General features: G+C 43.8%; 2 protein-coding genes across 2 annotated transcripts; one reads left to right on the top strand and one right to left on the bottom strand.

The window, feature by feature from the left end:
• Positions 1–600: 600 nt before the first annotated feature.
• Positions 601–1,290, bottom strand: LOC133054759 (mediator of RNA polymerase II transcription subunit 4-like). The gene has a single exon (XM_061140057.1). It carries the CDS (start codon positions 1,273–1,275, stop codon positions 601–603), a length of 675 nt encoding a protein of 224 aa, XP_060996040.1. The 5' UTR covers positions 1,276–1,290.
• An 11,383-nt stretch (positions 1,291–12,673) lies between these two features.
• Positions 12,674–14,259, top strand: LOC133055145 (zinc finger protein 501-like). Its single transcript, XM_061140598.1, has 3 exons — positions 12,674–12,974; positions 13,059–13,933; positions 14,103–14,259. Exons 1-3 carry the CDS (start codon positions 12,678–12,680, stop codon positions 14,257–14,259), a joined length of 1,329 nt encoding a protein of 442 aa, XP_060996581.1. The 5' UTR covers positions 12,674–12,677.
• Positions 14,260–18,908: the final 4,649 nt, after the last annotated feature.

Below are 18,908 nucleotides of genomic sequence, written 5' to 3'. Positions count from 1 at the left end.
AGGAGTCCTCTCCAGCACCACAGTTCAAAGGCATCAATTCTTTGGTGCTCAGTCTTCTTCTTCTTCTTCTTCTTTTTTTTTTTTTTTTTACAAACAAAAATAAGTTTATTTACAAAAAATACAATAATTACAAAGAGTATAAATTGTGCTGAAATCTCCTCTTCCTGTGACAAAAAGTAATAGCCTTTACTTTCAGATGAGGGTTTCTGTTATATAATGCACACTCTGTGATCGGCTTCTCTTGTTTATGCTTTTCTAAATAACTGCAAGAAGCCTACTAATGATAGGTATGTGGGTCATTTCCCTCAAATCTTATTTCCAGTACTATGCACAAGTCCAACACAATTGGAACAGAACAAGGTAAGACAGCATTGAACTGAAAAAGCTTTACCCCAACAGTAAAGTGTGATTTTTCTTTAAGTATTAACCTAGTGGTTTAGAACTGAAACCTAATTTTCAGCTTTAAAAAAAAGTCCACTATGATTTTTAATGGGCAGAACAATTCTACAGCCAACATCACCTGGCTAGCTTTCCACATTGACCATTTAAGAAACAGATTTCTATAGTATTCAATTCTGTTTGCTTTTCATCTTATGGTTTCTAATCAGAGTCACTGGTGCTGCTTGAGGAGTCCGTTGACATAACCTCTACATCGTCCTCATTTTCTTTGTTGTACCCTGGAGGTTCCAACAGAAAGTCATGACTGTGGTTTGGTGGCAACATATTTATCGCCATGTCATTTGACTGCCAGGGATACTGTGGAGCAAGGACATCTGGCAGTCTGCCCGCTGCAAGTGCATCCCCTGGGAGATGACCGTTTACTCCATTAGTGGAAGGATTGTTCATCTGACCCAGTAATCCACTTCTCATCTCCAAATCAGTTGGGTATGGTCTCCGTGGGTCCCCTGGGACCCAGGTCAGTGGGGCACACACAGCATTACTTGCACTAATCCTACGTGCATACTTAATCATTTCTTCAGAGGAAATAGCACCTTTTCTTGCTTTTTCTATTGACTTGAGTTTTTCTATTGCTTGGTAAACAGCTGTTGCCAGTATCTGTTCTGCTTCCTTTAGCTGTTTTTGTAGTTGCTGAATATCACTGTCTCTCTTTTCTACTTCTTTTTCTAAAACTTGCATTTCATGATGGGCTTTTCCCTGATTAAGTGCCAATTTCATTAGTTCCTGAAATTCCCCATCTCTGTGAATTAACAACTCCAGGACCTGGTTCTCCTCTCCAGACTGTAGCAACTTTCGGTTTCTTGAAATTGCCAGCATTTCTATAGGTTCTTTCGACAAGACCTCCAGATCTTCCAGCGCTGACAGCAGCCGCTCGCGTGCTGTTACCGCCGGCAGCTCCTAAGCCGCCGCCATGCTGCCCACAGACCAGCGTGCACGCAGCTCTGGTGCTCAGCCTTCTTTATGTTCCAAATATCACATCCACACATGACTATTGAAAAATCCATAGCTTTGACTATACAGACCTTTGTTGGCAAAGTGATGTCTGTGCTTTTTACTATGCTGTCTTTCTCATAGCTTTTCTTCCACAGGGCAAGCATCTTTTATTTTTTTATTTTTTGGCAAGCATCTTTTAATGTCATGGCTGCAGTCACCATCTGCAGTAATTTTGGAGCCCACCCCCCCTCCCAAAACTAAATCTGTCACTGTTTCCACTTTTCCCCTATCTATTTGCCGTGAAGTGATGAGACTGGATGCCATGATCTTAGTTTTCTGAATGTTGAGTTTTAAGCCAGCTTTTTCACTCTCCTCTTTCACCCCCATCAAGAGCCTTTTTAGTTCCTCTTCAAGTTCTGCCATTAGAGTGATATCATCTGTATATCTTAGGTTGTTGATATCTCTCCTGGTAATCTTGATTCCAGGTTGTGAATCATCCAGCCCAGCATTTCACATGATGTACTCTGCATAGAAATTAAATAAGCAGAGTGGCAATGTGCAGCATTGATGTACTCCTTTCCCAATCTGCAACCAGTCAACTGTTCCATGCACGGTTCGAACTGTTGCTTCTTGACCTGCATATTCTTCATTCTAGGTTGGTGGTAATTCTGTAAGTTCTGTGGTATCAAATAGTGCCACTCTCCTCTTAAATCCGGAATTCCACTACCTGCTTTCACCTTAGTAGTACTTGAGCATAATATCAGAATCTGATTCTGATGCAGCTGTCTTTCAAAGATGCTTCCAATACATTAGTTGGCGAAATCATTTTTTTAATGCTATTTTAACTTTCTACCTTGCCTTCTCTCTCACCTGAATACATATTGGATTGGAAATTGATGAATATCTCAGAAAACACATATTCCTTTTTCTGATGAACAGGTCTTGTGGTCGCTAAGCCGGACCTGGTCACGTTTCTGGAGCAAATGAATGATCCCTGGGATGTAAGGAGAATGGAGACAGCCGTATACCCAGGTATGTGTCTATGGATGAAGCGGATAACTTGGGTGAGAGGGACAAGCATTGTGGAGGAAGTCATACTTTGCCGTGTGGTTTGAGAAGATCTGCTTCAGTGGAGATGATTTTGGATTAGGCTAGGTTTATTTCTGTCAATGTCATAGAGCGTCATCTCCTGACCCATTCCTGATTCTTTTTATCATTTGTGTACTTTTCTCCAGTGACTAATTTTCACATTCACAGTTAGAACCAAAATATTTGTCTTGGCCTGGAACAACCTGCATGACCTGATAATTCGTCCATTTTGGGGAGGTTTTAGAAAATCTGTGCATATTTCTGAGTAACTATATTAAGCCCTTTTAAAAGTGCTGATTCTGTCTCTAGTCAGAAGTGTGTGGGTGGAACTGTGAAAAAAATTGCCAAACTTGTAGGAATACTGGGGACAGACGTTTTTTGTTTTCTACTATATGATTTCCAGTGCACTGGAAACTACACATATGACCTTAGAAATTTCATAATCAAATTCTTTCTTCACTGCATTGTGACAGCCACGCTTTCCGGGAAACAAACTCACTCAGAAGGACAATGCAGATAGTGGAGTGCAGTTTATTACACCGGTGGGCCCAAGGCAGAGTCTCCTCTTAGCCAAGGGCGCCGACCAGCATTTGTGAAAATCTTTTATACCCCATGTGTTCATGTCCAAACCCACCACCCCAATCCCTTGATGCTTACAAAGGAAGGGTAAATACAATCACAATAATCCCATCATTCACGTGTTATGTGTTGAAACAGTTAATCATCAATAAGCCCACGGTTACATTCCAACCAGTTAATAACCGATAAGCCTGTGCTTACATTCTGATAGATAGTGTCCAGAGGCAGGGGTGATTATTGTCTGTTTTCTCTTAGGTGATGAGTAACTTGGATATGATCTTCAAGGTTCCCCTGTCCAGAGGGGGTTTTATCCTTCCATTGTCGTTCCCACAGGCACTATGCAGAGACTTCAGGGTCCACTGGAGAGGTGGCTGAGCACGATCAGCACAGACAGGCCTGAGATGGAGCCCAGGCCCTATGAATTCCTTCTTCATTCCCCCCTCTTGATGCTCTCAACTCATATTATGAGCATCATTCATAGGGACATATTGCAGCCTGGCTCTCCAACTGCCAATTAGGGAGAATGACATCAACCTTTGGGTTACAAAGTTCATAATACATTGCAAAATTCAGGGTCCACAAAGCAGAACTATCAAGGCAACTTTAACAGTGGTAAATATAGTTTTCCACTAATTGCTCTTCACCCAAGATAGGACCGAAGTCCAGAAAGGAATGTTCTCATTTGACATTGCTTTTACCTGGTTTTTCATGTCATATAAAGTAGTTGATACATTGTCAGATAAGTCAGGAATGTATACACAACATTCAACCTTAATTATAACACAGGTCCCTCCTTGAGCAGCTGTGAGTATGTCCAAAGCCATTTTATTATGAAATACTGCTTTTCTCATTTAGACTTGCTCTTCATTTAAGGCTTGGATGGCTTCTGTTCTATCTAGGAGGGCCTGTTTGTGAAATTAGTCAAAGCCTCTACTTTAATCATAATATATTTGTTGTCCCTACAGAGGGTACGAAAAAGGCAGCAATATACTCATACCATTGAAACACAGATCGTGTCCACCTAGCATGTAAATAAAGTAGATTTACTGGGGCTTGTTGTGGGTTAGGCTTTTGCTACACTGGCATTTTTATCAAATGTAACCCCATGACCCAAGTCTATTGACTGTAGGTCTTACACCAAGAGAGCAAGGAGAGGTTATGATTGACCAGAGAGGAAAGTCTCTTTGTCATCCCAGAAAAGAGCAGAGTGGTTTAAAATCTGCCTGGCGGCGCGGTGACACCCACCAAGGAAGTCCATCCTTCACAGAGAGAGGCATAGTCCTACATACCCAGAAGTTGTAGGTGTTGTGGAAGTCCGTGTAGGAATGTGCCCATGAGGTGTAAACGTTGTCCTGAGTTGAGACAGAAGGTAAATTCAAAATCACGTTGATGAGGGCAAGCAGCAGGAGTTGATTGTGCGACTTCATCCTGAAGGGGCTCGTCCAGAATCTTCTTTTCCTTCTTCTTAAGGATGGTCTTAGTCTCTCGAGGGTCAGTGGGGTCCCTCTGTGCAGTCCACTCAACGTTTTCTGGGTCTGCGTGGTATGCTCTCTTCACCCTCGTGTGATGGATCAAGGGACAATACCTGTAACTTTAACTGCAGTAGGGATAGTTAGAATAACATAAGGGCCCTTTCACCAAGGGGCTAGCAAATCATGTTTCCAATCTTTGACCCATACTTGGTCACCAAGTGTAAACTCATGAATCTGTTCCCCAAGGGGGAACGGCACCCTTTCTTGTACAAACTTAGTTACCCGATTTATTAGCTTACCCAGTTCCATCTGCTGTGAAATCCTATCCCCCCTTACCTGAGGCAAATTTGTTGACACCTGTTTTATTATGGGAGGAGGCCTCCCATACACAATTTCCTGTGGAGAATAGCCTTGGGACTGTGGGGTCATCCTGAGTCTGAGCAGAGCCGTTGGAAGCAAGTCCACCCAGGAGCAGTCAGTCTCTCTGATCCACTTGCAGAGTCTTTAAGTGTCCGGTTGGCTCATTCCACCATCTCAGAACTCTGGGCCTATATGCAGTGTGCAGTTTCCATTTGATGTTTAAGTTTTGCTTACTTGTTGTACTAAATCAGCTACAAAAGCCGGGCCATTGCCTGATCCAGTGCTGGTAGGAAATCCAAATCTGGGAACCATTTCCCTAAGCAGGCACCAGGCTACTTCCGATGTTCTTTCAGTCTAGGTAGGAAAAGCTTTTTGCCCATCTCGGGAACATACATACCATGACCAGCAGATAATGGTAGTGTCGATGAGGTTTCATTTCAGTGAAGTTCATTCCCAGGTGTTCAAGGGGCAGTGAGCCTTTCAGCTGAATACCCGGAGGATTTTTTCTGAATCCCCGAGAGGCAGCATTAACCTGTGAGCAGGCAGCATGGCCTAGGTGGATCACTTGGTGTGTCCGGCTTACCAGAGTGTGTGCCAGCTCCTCCAGTACCAATAATTTGCCACTTGGCAATTCCCACCATCCCTTTTCAGTCTTGATGGCCCCTTCCGCTTTGGCTAACCTGACAGCCATTGTCCTTGTTTTATCAGGCTAGTGCCATCAGTACATAGGACCAAATTAGGGTCTGGAACCTTGAGCCCTTCTTTAAAGCAAACCCCAGATACCTCACCTACTCTTTGTAGATCTGTGCCTTCTTCTTTGACACCGGGTAACCTGCTTCCATCAACAACTGGAGCAGTGCATTTGTCCCTTCCCAACATTTTTCCTTGGTCCCAGCAGCCAGCAGCAGGTCATCCCCATATTGTAAGAGCCAACATCCATACTCTTCCAGATGGAATGAGTCCAGGTCAGAAGCCAAGGCTTCCCCAAAGATGGCAGGGAAGTTTTTAACCCCTTGTGGGGGAGTCCAGATGAGCTGTTGTTTGGTGCTCCCCACTGGATCTTCCCATTCAAAGGCAAAGATGGGCTGTGACGCTGGGGCAAGGCGTGTGCAGAAGAACGCATCCTTGAGATCTAGGCAAGTGTAAAGTTTAGTCCTCGGTGGGAGGAGGCTAAGTAAGGTATAGGGGTTTGGAACAGTGGGGTGTAAAGTCACAGTAGCCTGGTTGACTAGCCTGAGATCTTGTACAGGCCTATAGTCCTGTCCTCCTTCCCTGTTGACTGGCAGGATTGGTGTATTCCAAGCCGACTGGCACTCTACTAGAATGCCTGCTTGTTTCAATCTATTGATGTGGGGCAATATGCCGGTTCAGGCCTCCATCCGTAGTGGGTACTGGCACTGTCTAACCAGGATGGTGCCTGGTTTGAATTCCATTATCACTGGGGCGTGATGTTTAGCCAGCCTGGGGGGCGGGGGGGGGGGGGGTAGTTTTCCACCCAGACCTCAGGGAATAATTGAGTTAGCTCCCTCATGCTCTTCTGGCCCACCTGGTTCTGCCTTCAGAGGCTCATGCAACCTTCACTCATCTTGGGTTGGTATTGAGAGAGAGGGCAAATAAGTCATGGAGTCCGTCCAGAAGGTGGGCCTCTCCTCAGGGGAGAAAGTCACTTGTGCTCCTAGTTTGGAGAGCAAGTCTCTTCCCAACAGGGGTACTAGGCACTCAGGAATGTAGAGGAATTCATGAATCACCCGGTTCCCAGCACCCCCCACCCCCCCATCTGACATTTTCTGGGCTGGCAAAACGGTTTACTCATCTCTTCTCCCGATACCCCAGTAACAGCGGTAGTCTTTTTGGACAGAGGTGCCACAGGTTTTGTTACCACCGACAGTCTGCTCCTGTATCCACCATGAAGTCAGTGTTTTGGTCCCCCACTTTTAAGGTCACCATGGGCTCTCAGGGACCTGATATCTCTGAGCCCTGGCAGCCCTAGTTAATTTCCAGGTCAGCAAGCCCCACAACTGCGCGAGCTTCCTCTTCCTTCCTTGCCTTAGGGCATTCATTCTTCCAGTGGCCAAAAGCTCGGCACCGGGCACACTGGTTTGGCTGTAACGGGCCCAGGGCCTCCCTTGGGACCGGCTGAAGGACTGTCCTGTCCCTGGGGCAGATGAGGTTTTCTGGAGGGCACGAGATAGACTTTCCCAGAGCAGAAGCTTGCACTATAAGTCTCTTGTCTGTTCTCTTTCTTTCCCTCCAACTCTGGCAGAGCGCGGTCTCTGCTTAATTCCAACGTCTCCCTCCCCCTCTTGTCTATACTCATCGGGAGAGGCTGGTATAGCTTGGGCAGTTCGGTTGGAGCCGGATCCTGGAAGTGTTGGCCAGAGGCTTCTGTCACCGGGATCGGAGCCTGCCCAAACGGCGGCTCTACGAACTCCGGGAAAGCTGGCGGAGGAGCAGCGGCTGTTGCAGAAACTTCACCTGGCCCTGGATCGGGCATTAAGGCGGCCTCCGGTCCTGGTGAAGCACTGGGAGGCAGGCGTGTCATTATCCAGCATGGGGGAGGGGTCAGGTCATCCCCGTCCAAATCCTGTAGAATTTCCTTTTTTATCATCAGTCAATTTTTGTGCCCTTCATATTTTTCCCTTTCCCTTCTGGATACAGGACCTTGTCCAAGTAAGAGCGTCTCAAGCTAACCCTAGCCATGAGTCAATAGATGGATATGGATCCAGGTGTCCTGGCTCTCCTGTGACTACTGTGTAGATTGCTTCCACTATTTTTAAGTTCACGGTGTTCTCTGGTGGCCATCCTGCTCCCATAGGGGGCCATTCGACCTCACAGAGTATGTGGAGGCAGTTAGGCTTCATCTTCACCCCATAGTCTCCTCCTAATCCCTTCTTTAAAATGGTCACTCCAATACAGTTGCCTTAGATTCACTTCCCCCCATCTTGCTTACCTTCTCAGACCTTCTTGGACTTTTCCTTTTCGTTCTGTCTACGAAGTTTCAGTACCCTGTGTACTTCTCACATTTCCACTCAGTGACACTTAAGTTGCCAGTCTGCCTCCTTCCTAATTGGGGTGAGAAGAGCCTTACCTGCCAGACCCCAGAGGGAGAAGGGGGATTGGCGTGTCTTCCCCTGCCAGTCAGCATAGCTGAACCAGAACATCACATGATCCAAGACTGTTTCTCCCTTAAAGTCCGTTCTGCCTTTGTGGGCTTGATCAGGTGCGGATGAAAACACAGATGGGTTAAATATCCCATGACCCAGGCCATCTCTGGAAAAGCCAATTCATACTCACTTCTGTATCCCCCTCCTTCTAGCCTAACAATTCCGAGCGGGTCAAGAATTCAACAGCAGACAGGACACCTCCTGGGCGAGGGCAGAATACCAGCATACAAGGACCAGTTTCCTATCCTAAAAATCCCCTGGCGATCGCTTGGTAATAATTTTTCCCGAGACGGCGTGGACACACCTCCTAAATGACCATCACAAATTTCTTTCCTAACCCTAGCACGCTCCTCAACCTGTGTACCAAGCAATCGCCGCCTGCCTATTCCAGGCTCCTGTGGGTCCCCGCTCCTTCTAGTCCCTCCCAGAAGGGTGATCAGGCCCCCTCTTCCACCTTGCCGGGTGGGTTCCTCCTCACCTGAGCGCTCAGTTCCCCTGCTGCCGTCCACTACCTGCTGACGTGAAAGGTGCAGGCGTTGAAAAGCAGAATCCTTCCAGAGGGGCGAGGCGCCTTCCCCCGTCTAGGAGATTCAAGCTACAAAACCTTGGGGTGGCCTCAAATGAGACCTGTCTCCTCAAAGTGAGGAGCTTCCCGCCCAATGCACCAAATGTTATAGCCACGCTTTCAGGGAAACAAACTCACTCAGAAGGACAATGCAGATAGTGAGTGCAGTTTATTACACCGGAGGGCCCAAGGCAGAGTCTCCTCTTAGCCAAGGACCCGGACCAGCATTTGTGAAAATCTTTTATACCCCATGTGGACGTGTCCAAACCCACCACCCCAATCCCTTCATGCTTACAAAGGAAGGGTAAATACAATCACAATAATCCCATCATTCACGTGTTATGTGTTGAAACAGTTAATCATCAATAAGCCCACGGTTACATTCCAACCAGTTAATAACCGATAAGCCTGTGCTTACATTCTGATAGATAGTGTCCAGAGGTAGGGGTGATTATTGTCTGTTTTCTCTTAGGTGATGAGTAACCTGGATATGATCTTCAAGGTTCCCCTGTCCGGAGGGGGTCTTATCCTTCCATTGTCGTTCCCACAGGCACTAAGCAGAGAGTTCAGAGTCCACTGAAGAGGTGGCTGAGCATGATCAGCACAGACAGGCCTGAGATGGAGTCCAGACCCTATGAATTCCTTCTTCACATAAGACACCTCACTAAAATGAGAAAATGCAAATCTGAATTTTCTGTGAAAGTTTCTCTTTTTTTATATGAACTAACATTAAATGGGTTAAGTATATATGTCCCAATTCATTAATGCTAGAATGCTTTAATATATTTATTTAACTCACAGAGTTTTTAAAGAAATTATTGACATGGGAGTTTATAACATGTCCCACAGTGCTTTTTTCTGATTGTTCTTCACTATTAAACTTATAGATTATATAGAGAAATCTTTAAGAAGAAATTTTTCTGTTCCAATAATGCTATTTTACAATGTTATGTTAGTTTTGCTATACAGAAAGAATAAGTGATACATATACACATTTCCTTTCTTGAGGAGATTTCCTTCCCATCTAGGTCACCACAGATCATTGAGTAGAGTTCCCTGTGTTCTCACCATATTTTTGAAGTCTCACTTCTCATTTGGTTTGTTAAGAACTCTTACCTTACTAAATCTATCTTGTTTGTTATGAAACATCCCAGGACTTTATCGTTCATGCCATCTATTTCTGATTAGTTCTAGGTCAATATCATTTACTATTTTAGACTCCATTAGAACATGCTCAGATAACAACATGAGTGGTAAGTGGGTTAAATAATTAGTAGCCATTAGCTTTTGTGAAAATGTTTTGTTTGTAAATTTGATAACTTCAAGCAAAAATTAATCATGACACTCCTCAACTTCTCCTTGATTCGTTGTTCCTGTAGGTTTCTATCTGGACTTCTCCTCTGCACCATGCTCCTCTGTCATCTCATTTTGTCCAATGTTCTGTGTCTGTGGTCTCTGTTCTGCAGGCTGCAGATCCTAGTTCCTCTTGCTCTGGTGTCTGCTCCCTGGTGGGTGAGGTGGTCCAGAGACTTGTGCCCTTATGCCCTTGAGAGGGGGTTGATTGTTACTATTGTGACCAGAGCCTGCCTGGATCTTGAGGGCCGCTTCACCTTTCCTCTGTGGCTGTCACTGTCTGTGGCGGGGTCTGCTTCCTGATTGGTAGAGCAGAGGCCCCAGATCTGAAATGAGCTCTGCTCTGATCTGGTGGGACTGGAGCACACCCGCTGAGAGGGAAGCCACTGAGTGTTGCTCCTCTGGGGATGTTCTCCTCGTAGAGTGCTCTGCGTGTCATCTCTCCCGCACTGTGCGAGCTCTCGTGTGACCCTGTGTTGGCATTGATCCTGGCCCCACCTGAACCATGGGTATGCTGGCACTTGACCCTGGTGTCTCTCAGATGTTGTTTTCACCAGGTCACCAGCAGAGATCCACTGTAGTCATATCCCAGGTGTACATTCATTGTGGAGCTGAACCTGCTATGGTGCTATGGGGGCAAATTAGACTGTGACCTGGCCCAAATGCCTCATGTGCGTGCCTACAAAATCTACAGTTGCTAAAGCCAGACTGGTCTTGACTGCCAGAGCCTCATTTCCATCCAGATGTTCTGTTGGGGCTGAGTTTACCAAGCCAATTGTGGGGTGTATTACCATGGTTTGTACAGATGCAAGGAGAGATCTCAGGTTTTCTTGCCTAGTGGCAGGGCCTTCGGGCTCAGCTGTGGTTTCAGCACCACCTGTACATTGGGACCACCCACAGGCGTGTGCTCTGAATGTGCCCCTGGAGCCCATGAGTCTACCCTGGTGGGGAGGTGGCTGGGGAGGAGGAAGCAGCTGTGGGGTCGTGAGATCACCCACCTAGGTGGGAGCCATGCCTAGCGCCTGGAGAGTCAGGAACAGGCAGAGGGGCAGCGAGGCTGCAAAGAGGTTCTTCCCTTCGGGCATCACTCAACAGCGCCGCTCTGCTTCTCTGGCGGTTCAGGCTTCCTCCACAAGCATTCCATTTGCAGAGCTCCTCCCTCCCTCCCATCCCCTCAGGATGTCTACTCATGGCAAACACAGTCCTCTACCTGGGTCTGCTCTCTGAACGCCACGTTCCAGCACCCAGCCCTTGTCTGCAGTGGAGGACACCCTCTCATGCTGGGTGGCCACGGCAGGGATCAGTACCCTGTGTACAGGTCTCACTCTGTCCTGCATGCTGGTTGCTGTGTTCTCTTCCCACAGAGAACGAGGCTCCCCTTCTGTCCCAACTGAGCTCCCACCAATGAGGGGCTTCCCTGGATGTGGAGACCTCTCCTCTCTTCAGATCCCCCCAGGGTTGTGCGGGTCCCATCCTGCTTCTTTTCCTCTTCCCTTTCCTCCATCTCTCTCTTGTCCTACCTGGCTCAGCAGGAATCTTTCTCTTCCTTTCAGGTGTCCAAGTTCCTCTGCCTGTGTTCCGCAGGGCTCTGTGAGAATTTTTCCACTTCAAGATGTATTCTTGATGCTTTGGTGGAGAGAGATGAACTCCACGTCTTCCAAATCCTCTGCCATCTTGACTCCTTCTATCTCGGTTTTAGGCTTAATCTAGCCAAGTGTATGCCAATTTTATGTAATTATGTAAATTTTAAACTATATTCCACAACAATAGTAAGTAGAATAACTTATTATTTGATATCTTTCAGCTGTGTCTTCTCTCGACACCCAGGGTTTGAGGACCCAAAAGCCAGGCTTAGAAGATTTACTCCCAACAGCAAAGCTAGGAATATATGAAACATTTCACCTTGCAAATTTACATTTAACCAACGACTGGGAATATATGAGGGCATGTAAAGAGCCCAGAGCATGTTATGATGGACACAACCAAGTTGGTTCAGTTTCCCATAAAGTAAACATTACCGCCAAAAGAAATCAAGGATGTGAATCAAATAAGGAAAAACCAATTTCAGATGACCACTTTCAGCCACCAACATCTGCAGATAAGTGGATATTTGTCTGCAAAGATCCACATCATCTCTTAAAACATACATGTTCTCTGAAGGGAAAAGTGGAAAATCTGGAAAGTCATCTAGTCTCTACTGCAAATACTCATTCAAACCTATACTCTGAGCATAGGTGTCTATTAAATATACATTCAAACATGTCTGGAAACCAGAAAGTTAAACATGAGGGGGAAAATTCCCAATACAATCAATTTGAGGGATCCTTTAACAAGGGTTTCTTGTTCTTCAACCAACAACTCTTTTCTCCTTGTTCCAAAATCTGGAATGTTGATAATAATGGGAGAGACCTTATTCAACCATCATTGTTCAATACATATGGAGGTATAATTAGTGTGGAACAACTTTCCAAGTGTAACAAAATGAGTAATGCCTTAAGCAGGAGCTCTACCCCCAATAATTACAAGAGTATACATGATGGAATGAGAAGCTCTTCATGCAATGAAACTGGCCATAATGTTGACCAAGTCTCATATCTCCTGAAACAACAGGGACATCAATTTTCAGACAACAATTTTAAACATCATAAGTGTAGAAATATGTTTTGTCAAAGCTCAAATCTTACTATTAATACTTATAAGAGTATGGATATTGGAGAGAAGACTTATAATTGTTATGATTATGGTAAAGTTGTTAACCAGTCTTCAAAACTTATTCAACAGCAGATAATTCAGAGTAAGCGGAAACATCACAAGTGTAATACATGTGGAAAAGTCTTTAGTAACTCACCAAATCGAAGTAGAGATAGGAAAGTTCATACAGGAAGGAAACAATTCAAATGTACAGCATGTGGCCAAACCTTTAATCAGAGTTCATATTTAACTGAACATCTGGGAATCCATGCTGGGGAGAAACCATACAAATGTACAGAATGTGACAAAGTCTTTATCTGCTGTTCATGTGTTACTCAACATCAGCAAATTCATACTGGGGAGAGACCTTATAAATGTACAGCATGTGGCAAGGCTTTTAAGGAGATTTCAACTTTAACTCAACATCAGCGAATCCATACTGGGGAGAGACCTTATAAATGTACAGCATGTGGCAAGGCTTTTAAGCAAAGTTCAACTTTAACTGAACATCAGCGAATCCATACTGGGGAGAGACCTTATAAATGTGCATCGTGTGGCAAGGCTTTTAAGCAAAGTTCAGCTTTAACTAAACATCAGCGAATCCATACTGGGGAGAGACCTTATAAATGTACAGCATGTGGCAAGGCTTTTAAGCGGAGTTCGACTTTAACTCAACATCAGCGAATCCATACTGGGGAGAGACTATATAAATGTACAGCATGTGGCAAGGCTTTTAAGCGGAGTTCAACTTTAACTCAACATCAGCGAATCCATACTGGGGAGAGACCTTATAAATGTACAGCATGTGGCAAAGCCTTTCTCCTTTATTCACTTCTTACTCGACATCAACGAATCCATACTGGGGAGACACCTTATAAATGTACAGAATGTGGCAAAGCTTTTAACCGTTATTATTTTCTTACTCGACATCAGCGAATACATACTGGGGAGAGACCTTATGAATGTACAGCATGCGGCAAGGCTTTTAAGCAGAGTTCAGATTTAACTCAACATCAGCGAATCCATACGGGAGAAAAACCTTATAAATGTACAGAATGTGGCAAAGCCTTTATCCGTTATTATTTTCTTACTCGACATCTACGAATCCATACTGGGGAGAGACCTTATAAATGTACAGCATGTGGCAAGGCTTTTAAGGAGATTTCAACTTTAACTGAACATCAGCGAATCCATACTGGGGAGAGGCCTTATAAATGTACAGCATGTGGCAAGGCTTTTAAGCAAAGTTCAGCTTTAACTAAACATCAGCGAATCCATACTAGGGAGAGACCTTCTGAATGTACAGACTGTGGCAGAGCCTTTATCAATTATTCACTTCTTACTCAACATCAACGAATCCATACTGGGGAGAGAGCTTATAAAGGTACAGCATGTGGCAAAGCCTTTTCCCAGAGTTCAGGTCTTTCTCAACATCAGAGAGTTCATGCTGCAGAGAAATTTTAGAAATGTAAGGAATGTGGCAAAGGATTTCCTCACAGCCTTCACCTCACTCACAATCAGAGAATTCATACTGCAGAGAAACCCTAGAAATGAATCAGTGACAAAAACATTGGTCCTAAATATACAATGTTGAAAAAACGAGTGTTTTCTTCGGAAAGATAGCTGAATGAAATTAAAAAAAAGTAGAGAACTGCTTAATCAAACATCAAAAGTAACTCAATACCAGAGAATTCATACTAGAAAGCATGTCATTAGTACCACTTTTGTTGAATTACTCTAAGCAGAAAAACTGTAGCAAGTATTCCATAAGTAAAACACATACAAAATTGATATGTTAGTATGGATCACAAGATGAAGGGGTGGATATTTGCAGAGGTATAATTATTATTAATGTATCCTTGCTTATGTTGACGTTATTTGAGATTATTAAGGAACCAAAACGAATGTAATTCAACTCTCAAATTACTACATCCTGTGATTTGTTTCTACTTTATATATAAACTTATGTTTTTGATGGTTGTTGTGCAATGGTAAGAGAAGCCCTTCTGTATTAAGTGGAATCATTTACACTTATTCTCCAATTTATAAGATTTAGAACACAGTCGTGTTATATACACACTGAACCTCTGAATGGATGTATTTGTCACTGATGTCAAACACCTCTGTGGTCACCATGATGTAAGTGTTCAGGGAATAATTCAAAGTAAGACAGAAGTTTGCTCTAAGTTTTCAATAATTATGTCAGTTGCTTTTTAAGCATAAAGCAAGGATAGTTCATGAAAATTGAAGGTATTTTTATAACATCAACATAGAGAAATCATGCATATTTTCTGGCAGGCTTGAAGTAAGCACACCTTCTCTTCTATCTGATGTAAGTACAGAAAACTCTTTCTAGAAAAGTCATATTAATATAACGAATGTCCATCCATGTTTACTAAATTAGCCTCCATTTTGTAAACCATATACATCACATTCTCAGATCATTTCATCAGAGAAACAGGAAAGTTTTTAGAAGCTTGTAATGTGTATTTTAATCAAGGATCAAACAACAATTGTAAAAGGTTTTATTCTATCTGTGTAAAATTAATGTACCTTAATTAATAAAAGTGAATGGTTTTTCAGTGTTACAATTGATGTGGAATGAATGAAGGGTTAACACACTACCAGCATTAACCTCTCACACCTATTTAAGGTTGCAGGAAAGGTAACGTAATGATAAACTATTTGAAGCACAGGGGGATGGCATCTGTAGAAATTAGTTCCTTACTGCCATTAAACCTCTCATAACTTCATATATTTCCCACCATTTCTACATTGTATCTCCTCTCCGATTTTTATCTACATGGACATCGTGGTGGTTCTAATAAGGATCATACAGAGTCCTGTTGAGAGCTCCCCTGAACTGCTCCATGCTGTTGCTGCCTCAGCGTCTGTCTGGGGAGCAGGCAGCCTGCAGGTCCTTGAACTCACACCAGCCAGTCCTGTGAGCACCTGCACTAGATGACCCCTTCCTTGGGACCAGCAGTCTTGCTGAACCCCAGGGTCTACTGCACAGGCCCCCCTTCAGTGACACCCTCAGAGCTCACCGAAATCATGCTCATCTTTGTTTGAAAGGACCCCTCTACACTCAGAGTGTGGGGTCCAGAGCAGTTCACCCAGGGTCAGGTCTGAACCCCAAGTACTGGAATTTTCTCTGCCTGGTTCTAGCCTTGACCTTCCTCAGGGGACCTCAAGGCTTGCTGTGAATTCTCTGAGGACCTAGAGTCATAAACTCACCTGCTGCAATTGTCCTTTGTTGTTCTTTTAGCTAAAACTTTTCAGGGGTACATTTAAGCAAATGTAAGTTTAACAAAGTCACAAAAAGAATAATCAACAGCTATGATGGGAAAATTCTGAACCAAGATTTATAAAATCTTACCCTGTATCATTCTTAGCACATGTGTCTTGTAAGGCTTAAAGGAACTGTTTTCTCATGGCTTTGGCATACTTTGAATGCAATATATAAATATCTGAAGATATATACATAATATGATTTATATAACACACATTGATTACAGGATATAAATATCTGAAGGTATACATGTTACCAGTGAGAAAACCAAGCAGGAATATGTGAGTGTATGTGTATTCTTACACATTGAACTGAGAGAATTTAGAAATGCCAGATCAAAACTGGTCATTTCAGAATTGCAGATGATTTACTACAAACTATAAAACTTGTCAATTTGTCGATTAATCTGTTTTGTCTACTTTTCATGGAATTCATTTACTTAAATGCCAGGAGGTTATGTTTTTTAAGGAACTTTAACACCATCCTCCCTCATGACTGCACCAGTTTACATTCCCTCCAGCCATGTAGTAGGTTCCCTGATCTCCAAGCCCCTTCAGCGTTTGTGATATTATTAGTGGGCTTTTTGCTCATTGTTATTCTGACTGGCATGCAGTGATATATCCCTGTACCTTTGTTCTGCATTTCTTATTGTTTAGCGGTGGTGAGCATCTTTCTTTTGCCTCCTGCCCATCGAAAAGAATAAGCTGCCCCGCACAGCCTCAGCAGTTGTGGGGCACAGGCTTAGTCTCCCCACAGCATGTGGAGTATTCGTGGACCAGGGATGAGGCCCTTGTCCACTGCACTGTCAGATGGATTCTCCACCCCTGGGTGACCAGTCTGTTTAGCTTTTTTTCCTTTGGGAGAAATATATATAATTTATTTATTTATTTATTGGAATATAATTGCTTTACAATATTGTGCTATTTTTGCTGTATGAAGTCATCAGTCAGCTGTAAGTATACATAAATCTTCTCCCTCTTGGCCCTCCCTCCCGTGGTCGCCGTTTCACCCCCCTCCTCAGCACAGAGCACCAAGCTAAATTCGCTATGATAAACAGCAGCTTCCCACCAGCTACCTATTTTAACCATCAGTTCAGTTCAGTTGCTCAGTCGTGTCTGACTCTTTGAGACCCCATGGAGTGCTGCACACCAGGTCTCCCTGTCCATCACCAACTCCTGGAGCTTGCTCAAACTCATGTCCATTGAGTCAGTGATGCCATCCAACCACCTCATCCTCTGTCGTCCCCTTTTCCTCCCCCTTTCAATGTTTCCCAGCGTCAGGGTCTCTTCAAATCAGTCAGTTCTTCACATCAGATGGCCAAAGTATTGAACTTTCAGCTTCAACATCACTCCTTCCAATGAATATCAGGACTGATTTCTTTAGGACGGACTGGTTGGATCTCCTTTTAGTCCATGGGACTCCCAAGAGTCTTCTCCAAAGTTTTATCCACGGTGGTGTATATATGTCAATGGTCCTTTCAATTGGTCCCCCTCTTATCCTGCTGTGTCCATGTCTGATCTCTATATTTGTGCAAATATTGTCTTAACAGATATGTTTGGAATTTAAAATATGGTATTGATGAGCTTATTTACTGAGCAGGAATATAGGCACAGAGGTAGTTCTTAAGCTTTTGCATGTTAAGCTTTCAAGGCATAAAATACATTGACAATCATTCCATGCATCTGACGGTTGTAGCCATGTGTTCTGGGAAACAAACTGACTAAGAAGGACAATGCAGATAGTGGTGTGCAGTTTATTACACCGGCGGGGCCAAGGCACAGTCTCCTCTTAGCCAAGGACCCTGAACAGTTTTTGTGAAAACTTTATATACCCTAGTGAACTTGCTCAAACCCACCTCCCCAAATTCCTTGAAACTAGTCTGGACAAGGTAAAAGAGAGATACGATCAAAGTTAACCCTTGATTCATGTGTCACAAGACTAAATAAACAGTGGATATTTATCAAAAGGCCTGTGGTCATAGCCCGATAAACAGAATGGAATTCACCACTTTGTTCTGTTAGAGAGATAATTAACATATTCTTTTTGGCAACAGAGTCCAAGTACAAGTCCTGAGGCTCTTTTATGAGTGGGCGGGGTGGGATCTGATTTTCCATTGGTATGCCATTTCCATATACACTGGGGCGCAAAGTTCAGAGTCCACTGGGAGGGTGACCGTGCGTGTAGACTGATGCTCACAGGCTGGCCTAAGATGGAGTCCAGCTCTGTCTGTTTCCTCCTTCATTACTAAGTGAAAGAAGCCCATTTGAAAATGCTACAAAAAGTAGGATTTTTACAATATGACTTTTTGGTGTAGGCAAATGTTCATATGTGTGCTCAGTTCTGTCTGAGTATTTGTGATTCCAGGGGCTGTAGCCTGCCAGGCTCACCTCTGTCCATAGATTTCCCAGGAAAGGATACTGGCGTGGGTTGCCATCTCTTCCTCCAGGGGATCTTCCTGACCCAGGGGTTGAACCCGCATCACCTGGATGTCCTGCATCGGCAGGCAGATTCCTTACCACTCAGTCACCTGGGAATCTAGTAAGAAATATAGAAGAGATTTAAAAGGTCCATGATTCCTGTGGGTTTCAAAGGAGGGACTATGAATATCCTAAGTCTAGAGAACTTTCAGGACCATGAAATAATTTGTGTTAAACTGTCATGATGTTATTAAACTGTCAACATGTTATTAAACATTTATTTAGAGGTATGGAGTGCGCATTCCTAAAAGGAACACAGGGGTAAACTAGAGAGTTTATCTCTTTACTGCCCATGTAGATTCATCAGTGGTAACAAATGCTCACTCTGGTGGGGAAAGCTAAGTAGGGAGATTGTCCACATGTGGGAACAACAGGTATATGGGAAATGTCTATACTTTATTCTCAATTCTGCTCTGAAACTAAATCTTGTACAAAGTTGTACTGGTGAATGCAGACTGAATATTTTTTAGAATA

Source organism: Dama dama, chromosome 4 (assembly GCF_033118175.1).
Source record: "Dama dama isolate Ldn47 chromosome 4, ASM3311817v1, whole genome shotgun sequence".
In the NCBI taxonomy this organism is placed as follows: domain Eukaryota; kingdom Metazoa; phylum Chordata; class Mammalia; order Artiodactyla; family Cervidae; genus Dama; species Dama dama.
This window is presented reverse-complemented; position numbering and strand designations above follow the sequence as displayed.

What these genes read in the sequence shown, in the direction of transcription:
- LOC133054759 (XM_061140057.1), bottom strand. Translation starts at nt 1,275, where the DNA reads ATGCTGGCAATTTCAAGAAACCGAAAGTTGCTACAGTCTGGAGAGGAG.
- LOC133055145 (XM_061140598.1), top strand. Translation starts at nt 12,678, where the DNA reads ATGGATATTGGAGAGAAGACTTATAATTGTTATGATTATGGTAAAGTT. An exon ending in AATGTACAGAATGTGACAAA is followed by an intron (nt 12,975 to 13,058) that starts GTCTTTATCTGC and finishes GCATGTGGCAAG; the next exon opens with GCTTTTAAGGAGATTTCAAC. An exon ending in TCAGCTTTAACTAAACATCA is followed by an intron (nt 13,934 to 14,102) that starts GCGAATCCATAC and finishes TCTCAACATCAG; the next exon opens with AGAGTTCATGCTGCAGAGAA.